Genomic DNA, 16466 nt, shown 5'->3' on the forward strand with positions numbered 1-16466 from the left:
GATGTGTTGTACAATAATAATCAGGCCAACATCAAACTGAAGCTATTTTGAGGCATAAAAGGATAAGAATCATCTAGACATTTAATATTTACATAATTAATTAAATGAGACTGGTTTTAAATGGTGCCTGGAGAAACATTTAAAGCTATCTAACAATGAGCTGTGGATATCTTGGGGGTTTTTATAACGTTCTCTTCTGATGTTAAGATGTGTCCTGGATGATCTGATCACGAGGAGGCAGTTCTAAACACAGGTGATGGATTCAGAGGTGATCCGGGACACATTTATCCACATTTACTGAGCAGCTTGAACAGAATCCAGACAAGCTCTCCTGGTCACAGCTGCTGGCTGATTTGAAATAATGCTACAGAAATCTGTGGGAATGTACAGAAGAAGCTGAAAGTCCGACTGAACTGGACCGCCAGAACCCTTATCAATGAAAAAGGAACGTCTTTGTTCATTTTATGCTCATTTACTTCTCTTCTATCATGTCTGTTACGTTACTGAATTTTATAAATAATTCTGCAATAAATTAAACTAAGAATCAGACATTTCTGGAAATGTCAGAATTTTATACAGCTGCTCAACCCACTGGAAACTTTGTGATGCACAGTTCTGTTTCTTTACATATTACCAAGAAAATGGGAAAGAGATGCAGCGACTTGTTTAAACACATGCAAACATAAATGTAAATATAGTATATAATGCAAAAACAAAGTTTGTACAATTCTAATAAGCTTGAAAGTCACTATTTGGTCTGAGCTCATTTATTCTCCAACACAGCCTGAACCCTCTGAGACAAGCTTTCTGTCATTTCTTTAAGGAGTCTTCAGGAATAGTTCTCCAGGCTTCTTGAAGGACATCCCAAAGCTCTTCTTTGGATGTGGGCTGCCTTTTGTTCCGTTCTCTGTCAGATGATCCCACACTGCTTCAATAATGTTGAGGTCCGGGCTCTGGGGAGGATTCATCCCTCCATAAGACCTGTTGACACTGATTTTCAGTCCACTTCTTGTGTCATTTGGCACAGCTCAGCCTTTTCTCCCTGTTTCCCTTCCTTAAGAATGGCTTCTTGACAGCCACCCTTCCATGGAGACCATTTCTGATGAGGCTTGGGCCAACAGTAGATGGATCAGCTGAAGGTCCAGATGCATCTCTCTGGTCCTGTGTCAGGTCTTTCAGATACTGTTCATCTGCTGTAGTTTTTTAGACCTGACACTTCTTCTTTTGTCCTCCACTTGTCCAGTTTCTTGAAATGTTTTAAGGACACACTGCACACCATGCTGAGATATGCAACATTTTCAGCTAATAGCTCTTTGGGAATCAAGTTGTTGGAGCAAAAAATACTATTTTCTGTCTGTAAAACTGTGTTAAAAACTGTGTTTTTCATAGATGCAAATAAGGAAATGGGAACATTATGTCTTTGTGACAGGCTGCTAGTAACAAAGTGCCTAAAGTTACAATTTAAAATAGCTTCTTTGCGAAGTTGCTGGTGATGTGTCGACACAACACTGATTCATCCCTTGAGTTGGGATCCTTTTTTATTCTTGAATGATTCACCGATCGATGTTAAGTGGGTTAAATAACAAAAAAAAAAAAATTTACTCTGAAAATGATCAGGTACAAGGACTGGACTGAAAATGAGTGGAAAAAAACAGGCAATGTCTAAAGGAAAAACTATTGCTCAAGACCACTTACAAGATTACAAAAAAGTCTGTGAGGGGTAGATTTCTGCACCGTACTGTATCCGATCCTCTCTTTCCTTTCAGATAAGCAGGTTAAACAAATGGCATGTTCTGTGTCTAATGTTCTCCTGATCCACTTTACAAGCCGTTGCATGTTTACCTTGTGCTGATTTAAGCAGCATTTTGTGCTGAGCCACCTGTAAAAGCAGCAAAGATACCGAGGCAGGACTGTGATCAGAGGAGCCCGAGATAAGAGACAGACTGAGCGAAATAACATGGGAGAGATGAGGTGAAATATGAGGGCAACAAACAGATATGAGAGGAAATCGAGGTAAAAACTGGAATGAAATGACACTCCAGACGTTTGTGTCTATGCAAACTGTAAAATAAAGACACGTGAGCATCAGCAGACACCGGCCTCATATTGTTCATCCTCCATTATAAAACGTAGATGATGGTTTGACTCTACAGCTGCTGTAAGCCTTTGCATTAGGAGGACGCTCTCTGCCCCAGCTACCGTATCAATACACCGACACTGTGAGCAGCAGGAGGCGAGAGCAGCGAGACTGCTCTGACTTCAAAAAGGCGGCTGGAAGACAGGAAGTAAGAAATGGCGTCCTGATGCCACCGCAGGTCAACACAGCGGCGTGATAAAAGATGTGACGGAAGGAGGTGCAAAATGCTCCCAGATATAGACTCCACAGCTGCGAAGTGTTGAAGCGATTATTTCCACTGAAGTGGGGTCGTGACTCAAAAGCAGAGCTCAGTGTGAAAATACTCAGATACTAACTGCTCTGAATTACTAATGCAGCACACGGCCCACACGCTCAGCTGTTTGTCATTTACGGGATATTTTTGGATTTGGACCACATCAGTCTAAGCAACAGAGTGACGCTTCACAGGAAATCAATTATGTTAACAGCCTTCCCTGTTTAACCACCAATGACCATAATATACTCATAGACTGTGTGTAAAAGATGGACGCAGAAATGGCTGAAAGCGTAATACCATCGCTGACCACTAGGTCACATAAAAACAGCTAATTCTGCCACAAATGATGTCCTGAGCAATGGTCATTACTGCGTCATTAGCTAGATTCGCTCTATCTGATCACTGTGTTCTGTGACATCATCAGACACGTCACAGTACTCGAGGTAAAAAGACACCCAGACCAATGAGAAAAACACAAAAAGTGGAGGAAGTCTGTTGTGCTGTTTTTACAAACCAAAAACAAAGATGACAAATGGAGAGCTGAAATTCTTAGAAAAACATCCTTAATCCAGCCCCTGAAACGTGGATCTGCATCAATCTTTGTGGGCGGTTTGTTACATCTTAGGGTAAATATCACTACCGTACTATATCTTGACAAACGTAGTTTGGATATTTATCATTGGTTCAACTGTCACAGTCTCTCTGGCTGTGTTTTACCTGCTCAACACAGACGAGTCTATCTGGCAGCTAAAAGCAAGCACTTATGATTTTCACTCAATAAATTATGAATAAAACATAAAGTGTTGCTATGAACGTTGTGTTCTTGTCACTTTATTTTCACAGACAAATCCTTTATGCCATCACACAGCTTTGGGACTTTTTACGGTGAGAAAATGACAAGCAAACAAACATCAGGAAGCAGATTTCTGACCAGTTGTTGGCGTCCGCGATCCAACTCGTACGACAGCATCCTGTTTCTGCATCAGAAAAGTTACAAAAAGTTTAAAAAATAACATTTCAGGATTTTTTCCCCCACTCGCTCCTTATTTTGGGTTTTAAAAGGTGCAAAATAAATATAATTTACCTTACACTGCTTCACGTGTATGCTAACTATGCGTGATTCATTTGGTTTGGCTTTTAACAAGCTTGGATGGTCCATGAAGAGCCACAATGGGACAATATTTCCCCTCTTCCACACATCTCTTTGACTAAATGATGTCGTATTTCCCTGACTGTACAGCTGAATGAGGCAACAGAAGCACTTTATGTGCTCACATTCATCACAAAGGATGAGAATCAGCAGTTTGATTAATGTGCGTCTGCCGCTCGCATAACGTCTCTTATTGTATCTCCTAACTGGGGCTTTTTCAGAGTTAAAATACTCCAGAGTGAGCAGGTCTGAGGAGGAGGTTTCTGTAACCGTATAACGAACACAAACAAAGGGAAAACTTTTTATTCTCGTGTAGGAGCAGCAACGACTGCAGATCCCATTTTCTGCACAGTTACGGACGCTTCAGTTTCACTGGAAACTGAATCCATTACTGCATATTGAGACAAAGACACAGCTTTACTTTTATTGACTTTTATTAAATAACACAGTTCTTTTAGCTTCTCAAATAATAGAAATTACAGGCAAGAAACCAAACTCTGACACTGACCGTTACTTAAAACATTCTCTTTAAAAACCATTCAGTCCAGAGACTTCAACACAAGTGGCAGCAAGGCAGCGAGATGTTACTGAAAGACACTAAAGGGTCAATTCACCCGAATCACAAAGGCATATTTTCCAGCTTATTCTGGGGTCGTTTGAGAAAGTTTTGAGTTTATTTTGAGTTTTGTTTGCAGAGGACGATGTGAAGACCTCACTGAGTTCACAGTCAGATGTGTGGATTATTCAGAGTGTGAGGTGGGAGCTGGAGGGCTGAATGTTGATTACTGCAGCGTCATTTTCATGGAGGCAGCCTCAGAATGCGGTAAATTACCCCAAAAAGTCCTAATCAAACCTGAACAGACAAGGAACTTCAGATTCAGTTTGACTTCAGTTATCTAATTGGGTTTATTTTCTTTCTATTTGGCAGCTGTGTCTCAGAAGTGTCATGCTAACTTGGCCCTCTTGGGTCTACAACCCAGAAACGTCCTGTTCAGCAAAATGAGACGATAAAACAAACAGAGAGCCGTGTCTCTGCGGATAAATGCTCCACCGTACAGCCTCATACGTGGGGACACGACTCAGAGGGAATAATCATCTATATGCGAGTTTGATAATATCCACAAACAACCAAACAAATAACCATCCTTTGATTCCCGTGTCATTTTCTGCTTAAAAAGAAGTGAAAGCTCCAGAAGTCGCCTGCAAGTCATCACATTTTTTACTCACTGCACTCAGTGCACACTTTTACTCAGTATCTAAGTACCCCGGTGATAGTTTTCTGCACTTGACTGAGTAGTCTTCATTCAGGAGCTGCTAATGGCATTTTTAAAAACTAGCTGAAGCTACTTCTGTTTAATCCTCCATATCCTGGAAGTAATAATTCACAGATGTGTACCTCCAAAGCGTTGCAGCTTAAAACAACATGACTTCACTTATTGAACACTGTGATAGCAGAGTGTTTGTGATTGAGTTGAACTGACCCTTTAATTGTTCCAGTTTATTTTTAATCCCTCTACAAAAACACTTATTCACTAAACACTAAATGTTGTTTTTTTTTCCTGGGTTGAACTCTCGTCCAAAACCAACACCAGAACTGAAAGTAGATGTGCTTAAAGGGGGGGGGGGGGGCTCTCAGTTACATTAGACAGAAACTCTATGCGTTTATAAGTAACTCCTAGCTTAGCGCAGTGGCCTTACGTTAAATTCAGATCATTTTAGTCGAAAAGGAAGAATGGACATAAATAACAGCCGATACAAAATTATACTATAAAGTGCACGGCAGAAAAACATCGAGGGTGCATGCAACGAGAGGAAAATAAATTATGTGATGACCGAAGCACTGACAGGAATAGAAAAGTAGTAGAAAAACTGTAGAAAAGGTGCCCTCTTACATATAAGACATATTCTATACAAGAGATCAATAAAACTCTGATATTATAGTTATGTTCAAATAATTAACTGTCTTTACGATGCTGCTATTCCAGGTGAGGATATTCAAAAAAAAGAATAAATACACACACACGTTCACACTCACACGTTCACACGTCATCTCTGCTCTGTCCAAAGGGTGGAACTTATCTGTTAAAGACCTACGAATGAACACAAACGGTACAAAACAAAGGACATTTTTCTCCTTTAGAGGGAACTGGTTCCATCGTGACGAGCGAACCAGAAGGTCGGCCTTCTGCTCCGGCGCACACATTAATCAGCGCTACCAAACAGCTGAGGTGAAGTCACGCAGCTCTCGTCGCACCCTGAGGAGATCTGAGGAGCGACCTGGAGCAAACGACACAAACAGAGGAGCGCCACGTCAACGAGGGCGTCTCCGGACACAAAAGCAACTTATTCCTGAGCTGCTGATTCAGCTCCAGCTCCCCAACATCAGAGTTCACACGCTCGGTTGTGTAGTTTATGCATCTGGAGTGTAAAAAATGCTATGTCCACTAGGGGGCAGATTAAAATTACTGTTGTTCAGGCTGTTTTGCTTTTTTTTTCAGACCTTCTCCTCAGAAAAATACTGAAAAAGCACAAGTTACAGAAATAAAGTGTCCCGAAGCTTCCTCTGGAAAAGGATGGAAGGCGGTATTTTCTGGCTGATAAGTCACTTAACTGCAATTAGAGAAGACTGTGGAGTATCTATACACACCCACCGGCCACTTTATTAGGTACACCTTACGAGTAAAAGGTTGGTCGCCCTTTCACCTTCAGAACTGCCTCAATTATTTGTGGCATACTTTCAACAAGGTGTTGGAAACATTCCTCACAGATTTTGGTCCATATTAACATGATAGCATCACACAGTTGCTGCAGATTTGTTGGCTGCACATCTATGATGCGAATCTCCCGCTCCACCACATCCCAAAGGTGCTCTGTTGGATTGAGATCTGGTGACTGTGGAGGCCATTGGAGTACAGTGAACTCGTTGTTAAGTTCAAGGAACCAGTTTGAGGTAATATGAGCTTTGTGACATGATGCATTATCCTGCTGGAAGTAGCCATCAGAAGATGGTACACTGTGGTCATAAAGGGATGGATATATCCATCTATATATAGATATATAGATGTCGCAGCTGAAATCGAGACTCGTCAGACCAGGCAACGTTTTTTCCAATCTTCTATTGTCCAGTTTTGGTGAGCCTGTGCGAACTGTTGTCTCAGTTTCCTGTTGTTAGCTGACAGGAGTGGCACCCGGTGTGGTCTTCTGCTGCTGCAGCCCATCTCCTTCAAGGTTCCACATGTTGTGCGTTCAGAGATGATATTCTGCATCCTTTGGTTGTAACGAGTGCTTATTTGAGTTGCTGTTGCCTTCCGATCATCTGGAACCAGTCTGCCCATTCTCCTCTGACCATTTTCACTGGATATTTTCTCTTTTTTGGGACCGTTCTCTGTAAACCCCAGAGATGGTTGTGCATGAAAATCCCAGTAGATCAGCAGTCTCTGGCACACTCAGACCAGCCTGTCTGGCACCAACCACCACGCCACGTTCAAAGTCACTTAAATCTCCTTTCTTCCCCATTCTGATGCTCGGTTTGAACTTCAGCAGATTGTCTTGACCACCTCTACAAGCCTAAACGCACCGAGTTGCCACCACGTGATTGGCTGATTAGCCATTTATGTAAACAAGAAATTGAACAGGTGTACCTAATAAGGTGGGTGAGTGTATACATTTGGTATGAGTCTTGAAGCTGTGTGAGTTTCCTTTAAAGGCGACGCTGCCCCCAAATGGTGATGAGAGGAAGTTCTCACAGCTGCTCAGTGAGATTAAAAAGGAAGTACATCAGTCACCTTATACACTTATTTTAGAAGAAATAAGAGCTAAGGCTGCGGATCAAAAGTACTTTATCTTGTTATCATACTTTATCGAATCATTATCAATAAAATCCATGTGCCAAAGATTCAGTTCAGATCTGTGATCAGCTGTTATTCCAACAGAAACCTGATTTTTTAAAGAGGGAGGAGCTAAATTAACTAAAATTAGCATTAATAAGTGAAGCGTAGTCAGTGTTGACGACCTGCAGCTCTATGGTCCTCTGCAGAAATGTTGGTCATTTAGACTTTCTGACTGAACTTTTATGGCTTCGAACACTGAAATGTTGAAGGTGGATTCAGCTCAGTGTGCAGCCGAACACTCCTGACTCCCCTGCTGTAAAAAAACGACACATTTATTTATCTGCTTACAGTTGATGTGACGGGAGGTGGAGCGATGCAGTTTTACAGGGTCAGAAAAGTAAGATGGAAAACGTGAAACAAATACGGTTCCTCTAAAGCTGGACCACGTCACTGAATGTTGGCCCATCAATGCACAGCCAAACATCATCTTAAACGACTCAGCGTTGTTCAACTTTGTCCAAAGTTTAGCTTTTAAACATAAAGGTTTGTGTTTGTCTGTTCGGTTCATCGATTAATCCGGCTGGATGATCAGAAAATGAGTGCTATTTCCACTCTGAAATTGATGAACAAACCTCCTTGGCCCCCACATGTCTTCTGTGTCATCTCTTGTGTTGTCTGCTCGCGGTTGTGAAGGATTTGTTCTATTGGGTAGAAAAAGAAAAAGAAAAACCTGTCAATGTCACTTTTTCAAGCTAGTTTTAATAGATTTAGAGTTGATTTAGTGTTTAAATTAAACAGCTGCCACATGCAGATGAATACTTTACATTCACAGTGCTGTGAATCATTTAGAGCAGCTTCATACACAGTTTAAATAGGACACCATCAAGACCTACATTTCTCAAACTAAAAGGAAACTCAGGGGCTTCATTTATCAAACTAAAACACTGTTGAAGGTTTTCCATTACGCTGCAGTTTCTCAGTAAAATCTGATGAGAGAAGCTCTCACAGCACTTCTTTCTCCTCTCAGTCCTCTCAGCTTCACGGCTGAAATCACATTTACGCAGGTGACAAAAAGTTAAAGATGTTTCTGTTTATGCATTTAGGAGACGCTTTTATTCTTACAAATGAGGATGGAATATTTCAGCTAACATCAAAGCTACGTAGAAGGAAACCACCGGTCAGACTCTGTCAGAGGTGACAGTGTAGAGATAGAGTGCAGGCACAGAGGGAAGTACAGATATGGATGGTTTTAACTCATTTGACTGAAGCAAAATAATAATTAAAAAAAAGTTTCAGTTGTTCTTCTTTTGCTCAAATGTCATTGAGGTTTAGTTCTGTTTTCACATCCCGACCAACGTGATTTACTTTGAGCAGATTCATTATTACAAAGCATCAAAGCCATTTTTCCATCCACAGCTGACACAGAGTTGAATTTGCCTATAAAGCTCTTAACTTCTTTCTCTTTTTCCTCTAAAAGAAACATATCGACTCGAGCTGCTTCCTTCGTTAATGAGGACCTCCACCTCGCTGTCAGTGTGCTTTCTTCTCTCGACCTTTTTTCTTTGTTCGATGATGGCGTCACCAGCTCTTTGGCATGTCTGGGATTCCTCAGCTGTGTTTACACTGTAAATAATCATTTTCTACTCTTTCCACACACAGTTTGATACGAGACAACTCTGAAGCTCAGGAACACTTGAGACTGACTAAATTAGTTATTTTGGCTACACAATAAAATTTACATCCAAATTAATTACAGCTCTTTGATGCGAGTTACTGATGAAAAATCACCTGGGGTGGGCTATCCCTTCATTATTTCTACATTAATCAACCAAACAGGCTGTGTTTGGACAAAACTGATCCATTAGAAATCAACAATCTGGCTCATTCTGACCAAAAGAAAGAATGCATAAAAAAGGCCTGAATGTCCACAGAATGAGGATCCTTCACAACATACAGCCAAGAGAAGAAGACGTCTCCAGGAAGAACAGCATTCTTCACACAGAACCTGCACCACAATAACAGGATGGAAATACCAGAGAAAATGGCAAAGCTGCGACACAGAGGCAGTGTGACGCTGAGGAGAGGCGTGGCTTCCAACGGCAACAGGTCAGCGGTAATCACTGATGATCAGACAGAAGACAGAAGCAGCAGGACGAATCCCGAAGAGCAAAGAGTCAAACTGTCTGCTCACATTCAGCCAAATGCAGACAGACAGCGACCCGAAACAAACCAACAGCCCAGGAGTGTCTGAACCTCATGAAGTGGAATATTCTTCTATTTTTGCAGAAGACTGAACAAACATCTGCAGACAGGAAAACCCATTCTTTGACTTCACGGTCTGCAAAGGATTCTCAACAAAGCATTGAAAATAAACATTTTATTCAACACTGATGGCCCTGAAGAGAACGATTCCACAGACCGTGGAGCTTTAAATGTATTACATTACAGCAGATGGTCTAAATGTTAAGTTTAAGTTCATTATGCAACAGGAGTGTCACTTCACTTTATCATAAAGGTAAAATAACTAAAACCGTGCCAGTGTGCTTACTAATATGGACCTGCAAAGTCATAGAAAAACACATCAATTTGTGCTTTCTGAGTGACTGTTTGTGAAGTAAAATTCTACTATGGTGTCACTTTTACATCCTGAAGTTTGTATTTCAGCTTGTTCTGCTGAATCAGTCTTTCAGGTTTGGTAAATATGGACCCAAACTGTCACATTAAGCTCTAATGTCAGGCTAAAACACAAATGATCCTCTCTTTACCTTATGATCAGGACATCTCATTGAGAAGTTGTCTTCGTTGAGGATGCAGCCTAAGAAACGCGCACAAAACACAAGAAATTAGCTTCATCATAAGCATTCACTTCACACACGAATAAACACAGATTCGCCTTTTCAGGCCTTCCCCTAAAGACAAGAGAAGCAGAGGGTCCTGAAACATCCATCCCATTTCATTTTATAGCAGTTAAAACAGAGAATAATCAAAAAAAATTATGCAGAACAAGAAACAATGACAGCTAGCTAACAAAGGTTTAGAAAGTGGACCTAATAAGTAAAATGTTGGATATGATGGTGTACCTGACTGAATGGCACATGTGTAGTGATAATTTCTGGGGCAGCCCTTTTGGAAACAACCCATTATTGCACCTGTTTCTTGGCAGGTTGAACAAATCTGAAAAAGAAAAGTCAAGTTTATTCATGAAGCACATTTAAACACAAGAAACGTTGACCAAAGTACAATAAATACTGATTGTGGCAGGGAAATGAAAAACTAAGTGTCCTGGCAGTCGGGAAGCAATGAAAGCATGAGCAAACTTCTCAAAGTCAAGTCTTTGCTCAAAGGGAAAGCTGACTTTAACTACAGATTTAAGTCTGAGGGAAGCAAAGAATCCAAAGTAATGCTGAGCTTCCTCCAGGACAACCTGGAATATCAGGAAACAAGAAACAAGAAGGAAACAAGAAGCCTACTTTCAAGGCCGAGAAAAATTTAATTAAAACAATTTGTCAGGAGAGTTAAGGCCAAGTCAGGACAGCTTAAAAGTTATCCTGAATGGACTCAAGAGGCAGCATATAGAGTGGACTCAATATGGATCCCTGAGGTACACCAAAGGTCAAAGGCTCCAACTTAAAAAGTGTAATTAACAGTCGAATAAACTGCCTGAACGCGCTAACAGCAGCTGATGCGTTGCTAAAGGTGGGAGATCATGTCCTGAGTGCAGCTCTGTTTCGAACTATAAATGCACAGCAGAGACAACAGAGTCAGCGACGAGTAACAGATCATTAAAAACTGCTAAAAGGGAAAATTTTAAAAGCTATTTGGAAAAAAAAATAAAAAAATCAAAGATCCCCAAACACTCCCTGTCTACTTTAAGCAATAAACAGAGTTTTCCAATGGCTATGTGTCTGCAGTAGATTTAAGAATGGAGATCAATCAGCTTACTTTCAGAGACGTGTTAAAGATACCCATAACACTGTAATAAAGAAGTTTAATTCCATCATAACAAGCCAAATATTGTACACAAAACAAGTCTTAACTTGTCTTTAAAGGTCGATAAAAGGCTTAAGTAATAAAAAATATTAAAACGACTGACTGTAAAACTTATATATTTATTAGAATAAATGCAAGGAAAATAAAATATATAATAAAAACATGGCGTTTCAGTTGTAATTCTGAATGAAGACAGCTGGTCTGAGTCACTCACTGTTTCCTGTGCGAGTCGGGCAGCCTCTTCCAACCCGTACAGCCTTCCTCGAACTAGGAAGACACCAGCAGACCAGATGCCGCAGTCCTCGTGGATCCAGCACTCATCCAGATGAAGAGGCACCTTTGTAGGAGAGAAGCTGTCCTTCCTGAGCAAACTTTTAGAAGCTGTGCAGTCGTTGTCTGAGGAATTAACCAAACAGCTATTAGAGAGTCTGTGTACATCCTCCTGCTGCTCCGTCCTGCAGGTCCGACCGTCCACCAGCAAGCCGGTGGGACAGTACGGGCCATGAAGGTCACCGAGGCCCATTACATTGGCAGTCTGCCCGCACAGGCAGCAGAGCTGCACCGACTGACAGCGGCTGTCGGAGCTGGGCCGACCCAGCTGGAAGCAGGATGTGCTGGGAACAAACCCAGACAGAGACCTGGAGGCTGTCTGCTTCTGCTGCTGTCCTCTGCCGCTGTGAACCGTCGCCTCATCCTCTTTATAGTTGACCACCCTGCACAGCCTCCGCTCCATGTGGACAAACGGGCAGAAACTGTCCGACTTCTTGTCCTTTTTCCCTTCTTTAGAGTTTGCATATTTGAGCTTGATCTCGGGCTCTCTGGGAGGAAACGGAGCAGCTGGTCCAGTGTTTGGGCGCCTTCTTCTCTTTCGCCTGGCAGCCGTCTTTGCTGCTGTGCTCTTGATGGCTGTGGCCTTCTGATGCTCCTGTGGGGAGATTCTGCAGTTCAGTTTCTGCTTGGTTTTTCTTAACTTCTTAGCTTTAGGAACAGTGAGAGGCTTCTTTTGTTTGTGATTGTTGATTTTCGCGCACAAAGCTTTGTGGCGAGGCTGCTGGTCCCTCTGAGGAGACTTCCTGTTAGTCTGGACGTCCACATCCGACTCCTCTGAGTTGCTGCTCGCTCTTTGTGGCAGATCTGGCAGCAAGTTTGATTCTTCTGAGCTGGACAACTTCAACGCATACTCCATCAAGTCATCTGAGTCACAGCTTTCGTTGTATATACCCACGGCATTGTTTTTAACTTGTCTCTTCAAGCTGTGCCGCGACACGCTGCAGGTGAAGCGAGGCGTTTCCGATGGAGATTTTTTAATTCTGGTACTGCGACGCACTTCTGTGGGGGAAGCTTTTCCATTCTCGCTCTGAGGAGGAGTTTTCTTACAACGGCGGCTTTTCTTCTCGTCGTTAGTGACTGAAACTTCAATCACGTCGCTGTCGTCACTTGAAATATCTACGGCAGAATCGGCAGGGTTGCCGTAAACGGCGTTGAGGTCTGACAGGAGGACTACAGGCCTTGTGTGGTGCACAGGAATGTCCACTGAGCTGTCCGAGGTGTCTTCTGAGTACGAGCTATCGGGGCTGGGCGAGCTCATGGGCTGAGGTAGGAGATAACAGCCTCTCCCTTCATCCAGCGAGGACACGGCGGGGGACAGAGGCTCCACGATGTGCCCCACGCTGTCCTGGATGAAAGAACCGCACAAGAGCGGCTCCTTCGCCGAAGACACAAGGAAGATAACATCCGAGCCGCTGTCGCTCTCCTCTCCGCCACTGCTTTCAGGAACCGGGTCGCCACTTTGGTCGGTTCCGTAGAAACCAGCGTGCCACAGGTTGCTGTGAACTCTGTCGTGGTACAGATCCAGCCCCGGAGTGAGCGTTGAACTCATGTAGCTCCCCAAAGACTCGGGGCCCTGCTCCATGTCCCTGCAGTGGACGGGTGGACCGGGCTGCGTGGACAGCGAGCTGTAGGAGGACGACGCTCTGGATCTGTACGCAGAAGTGATGTCTGTGCTGCAGCTCGGTGGTCGTCTGTGGTACCACTCCGGCTTCTTCGCCAGGTCCATGACTTCAGTGTGGCCGTGGGTCACCGGGTTATAGCTCTTTGACAGATCCATAGCCATAAGAGGAGGATCCTGAGAGGACACTTCCATCACTGCAGAGCACACAGAGACACGTTCAAACAATCTGAGCCAAGGCTTCATGGTGATCAATTCAACATATCCGGATGCCATGGAGCTGGGTATATCTTAAGACTTCCAAATAATCTGAAGCCTGCGTTTAACTGAAAGTAGTTTAAAAAACTGCCAATGTGTTGTAGCAGCTCCTCTTGTTGAGCTACAGAGAAAACCAACTGCTTCAGTTTATGAAGTGAAATGTTTTTAATTTCTTGTTTGACAGAAAATTTCAGCTCCTCAACAGTTTGAGGACTTCTTTGTTGAATATTTCGCTTCATAATCTGCCAAATGTTTTTTAGTCCAGAGGACAGAGCGTCCGTGATCTCTGTTGATCAGACAACAGTTTTCTTGTTTACTGTGTAGGTTACAGATGGTTCTTTCTGTTTTTTTTTACTTTAATTCTGTAGTGTATACTACATATTCTTTTCTGCTGCAGTAACAAGTAAATTTCCCCGTGTGGCATGAATAAAGTGTATATCTAATCTAATCTGACAGGTCAGTTGTGGGTTTCCATTGATGTTCTTTGATGTGTGTTCTTAAGCTGTGCATAAGAGCAAGCCTACTCAAATTTGCCTTATAGTTTATACTCTCGCTTGAGTTTTTTTTTGCCTGCTCTGAAAATAAGTTCATGCACGTCAGGGTGAAACGAATGCTGATGCTGCTGGGCCATACGGGATGAGTCACATGAGCAATGTGGTGTTTCTGCTTCTGTTTCTTTTAAGTACGTTCCCTGGCAGTCTTTCACAAAGTGAAGTGTGTCTTTACATCAGAGATTGTTTAGACTCAAACATGTAACTGACCTGTTGACAGATGCTTCACCTGGTGTTTTATAAGAATAGCACGTTTGCAGTGTCGTTGGCCCCGTCCCTGACCCACACTGCTTCAAGTTTCAGACTTTTAGTTCAAAATGAGTGATTTTTTCTAAAGCTAAATTTCCAATGTCACCTCTGTACTATCTCTTAGCTTTAAGGCTAGATGAAGCCCACTATCACAAAAAGTATTTACTTTGTTTCCTTTTAAAAACACAGCTTGTGTGTCTAAATCAGAAACCACATTACTTAAGACTGTTCATACATGGACGAGATTATCCTACAGATAACGTTACGTAGCACAGACTTAACTAAGTTTGTGACTTGATAAACCTTAATTCTATATCTGAAAGTACAAAAAAAGAGGGTAATTTCACTACTTTTTAAGGCACAAAAACTACATTACTTTGGTTAGTATAACAGAATATAGGACTATCTCACAAATACTGTAGACATGATGGATATATTTCCTTATTTCTCACCAAAAACAACCACATAAAGATAATGATGAAAGTGAAACTTCTGTAATAAGGCTCAATTATTTGCAAATAATCAAAAAAATAAAGTTGAAATTATTAGCAAATTGTGAAGTTTTGTTTTTATTTTTACTTAAATAAAGTACCTAGACGGACAAAATCCGCAAAAATAGATTAATCTACTCATTTATATTCATACTGTTTTATTAACATTTCTAATTTTAAATAATATCTGAATCATTGTGTTGGGAAAGAGATAATATGGGATTCATTTGCAACAGAGCAAATATTCAACAACATTCATTAATAGCAAACATGGTTTTATATAATCAATACTTAATTGAATGTTTAATTTAGGAATTTAAATTATTAGTTAGCAGCGCAAAAAATATCATTAAAAGAAACTTTGACAAAAAAAATATAGTTTGTTTAAAGAATAAAAAAAGAACACTTGGGGAACTTGGTAAAATTATTTAGGTATCTGATTATTACAACATTTTTTTCGTCGATTAATAGGTTGTGTCAGCACCATTTCAAACAGGTAGGCCTGTTTAGAAACCCATCCGTGAGTGATGGAAAGGCTGATGTGATCTTCCCTGAAATGATAATGTGACAGTTAACAACCGTTGGTTATCTTACCCCTCAGGTGGCGGTGGTTTGGATGGACCTCCCCGGTCCTGACAGAGCGAGCTGGCGGATGACACCTTTCCTGGAAGTGGCTCGGGTAGCGGAGTTAGCTAACACGCCTCTCCAGGCCCATCATCATACGCACTGGATGTAAACAATAGCAGTGGCCGCGCGAGTTCATGCTAGCTGAGCAGCTAGCTGACGTTAGCCTGATGAGCCGCTCCTGAACGGAGGTGACACTCGACGAAGCAGCGGCCCACAAACATTTTAACGGACGTAGATCTCGCAGGTCGTATCAGACCTCCTAGTTACAGTTAGTATTTTAAAGTTGTCATCATGGACACCTTCATCCTACAGAGTCAAGTCAGACTGAACAAACGTTGATGACACCGGAAGTGAAGCCGGTACCTTCAAAGTAAAAGCATCCAGGTGAGAGGTTTCCTAGCAACACCCTAAACCCGCGCAAATGCCTCAAATGTTCAGGGCTACATTTGGACCCTTATAAATTGAGAAAATATATAAAAGTACAAATTATGCCTAATATGTACATTCTGGCAGCTTCTGAGCAAATAGTTTAGTGGTAAATAAACACGAGTTTCCAACTATAAACTGTAAAAGACGCAACATGCAAACGGGTAGAAAAAAAAAATCTAAAATAAATAAAATTAATCAGGATCATCAAATGTTTTTGTGTCAAGTTATGATTAGTTTCTAGAACTTTGAGGAAATATACTGCTATCTAGCATATAAGGATCAATGGGGTCTATCCACAAGGCTTTTTCAGTCAACCTTCAACAGGTATTTTTATCCTGAGAACATACACCAGCCTAGATATGACAATGATCAACAATACCTTTTTTTTTTTTTAGTATTTCTAATATTTTTGCAGGAGAAAGCCCTGCGTTTATACACAAACGTCTGGAAGACCAGACTTGATAACCATTTACTTGTATATTTGGTAAGATAAATTAATTAAAATTCAACCTGCAGCTCCTAAGTCTGCTCAGGTATTTTAAATATATGC

The 16466-nt window shown here is 41.6% G+C and overlaps 1 protein-coding gene across 1 annotated transcript; it reads right to left on the bottom strand.

The window, feature by feature from the left end:
- Positions 1 to 4785: 4785 nt before the first annotated feature.
- On the bottom strand, positions 4786 to 15819 carry LOC140273591 (uncharacterized). Its single transcript, XM_072369205.1, has 6 exons — positions 15455 to 15819; positions 11578 to 13508; positions 10454 to 10547; positions 10139 to 10188; positions 8006 to 8074; positions 4786 to 5820 (listed from the first exon to the last, which is right to left on the bottom strand). Exons 2-5 carry the CDS (start codon positions 13504 to 13506, stop codon positions 8033 to 8035), a joined length of 2115 nt encoding a protein of 704 aa, XP_072225306.1. The 5' UTR covers positions 13507 to 13508; positions 15455 to 15819; the 3' UTR covers positions 4786 to 5820; positions 8006 to 8032.
- Between the last annotated feature and the right edge of the window lie 647 nt (positions 15820 to 16466).

This window comes from Leuresthes tenuis, unplaced genomic scaffold (assembly GCF_036924035.1).
Source record: "Leuresthes tenuis unplaced genomic scaffold, fLeuTen1.0.hap1 SCAF_17, whole genome shotgun sequence".
NCBI lineage: Eukaryota > Metazoa > Chordata > Actinopteri > Atheriniformes > Atherinopsidae > Leuresthes > Leuresthes tenuis.

Bases quoted from the DNA above. Each gene is read 5' to 3' on its own strand.
- LOC140273591 (XM_072369205.1), bottom strand. From the start codon at position 13,506: ATGGAAGTGTCCTCTCAGGATCCTCCTCTTATGGCTATGGATCTGTCA. The intron at 10,189-10,453 runs GTACACCATCAT...CGCGTTTCTTAG, and splicing joins CACATGTGCCATTCAGTCAG to GCTGCATCCTCAACGAAGAC. The intron at 8,075-10,138 runs GTAAAGAGAGGA...TCTACCCAATAG, and splicing joins TGAGATGTCCTGATCATAAG to AACAAATCCTTCACAACCGC.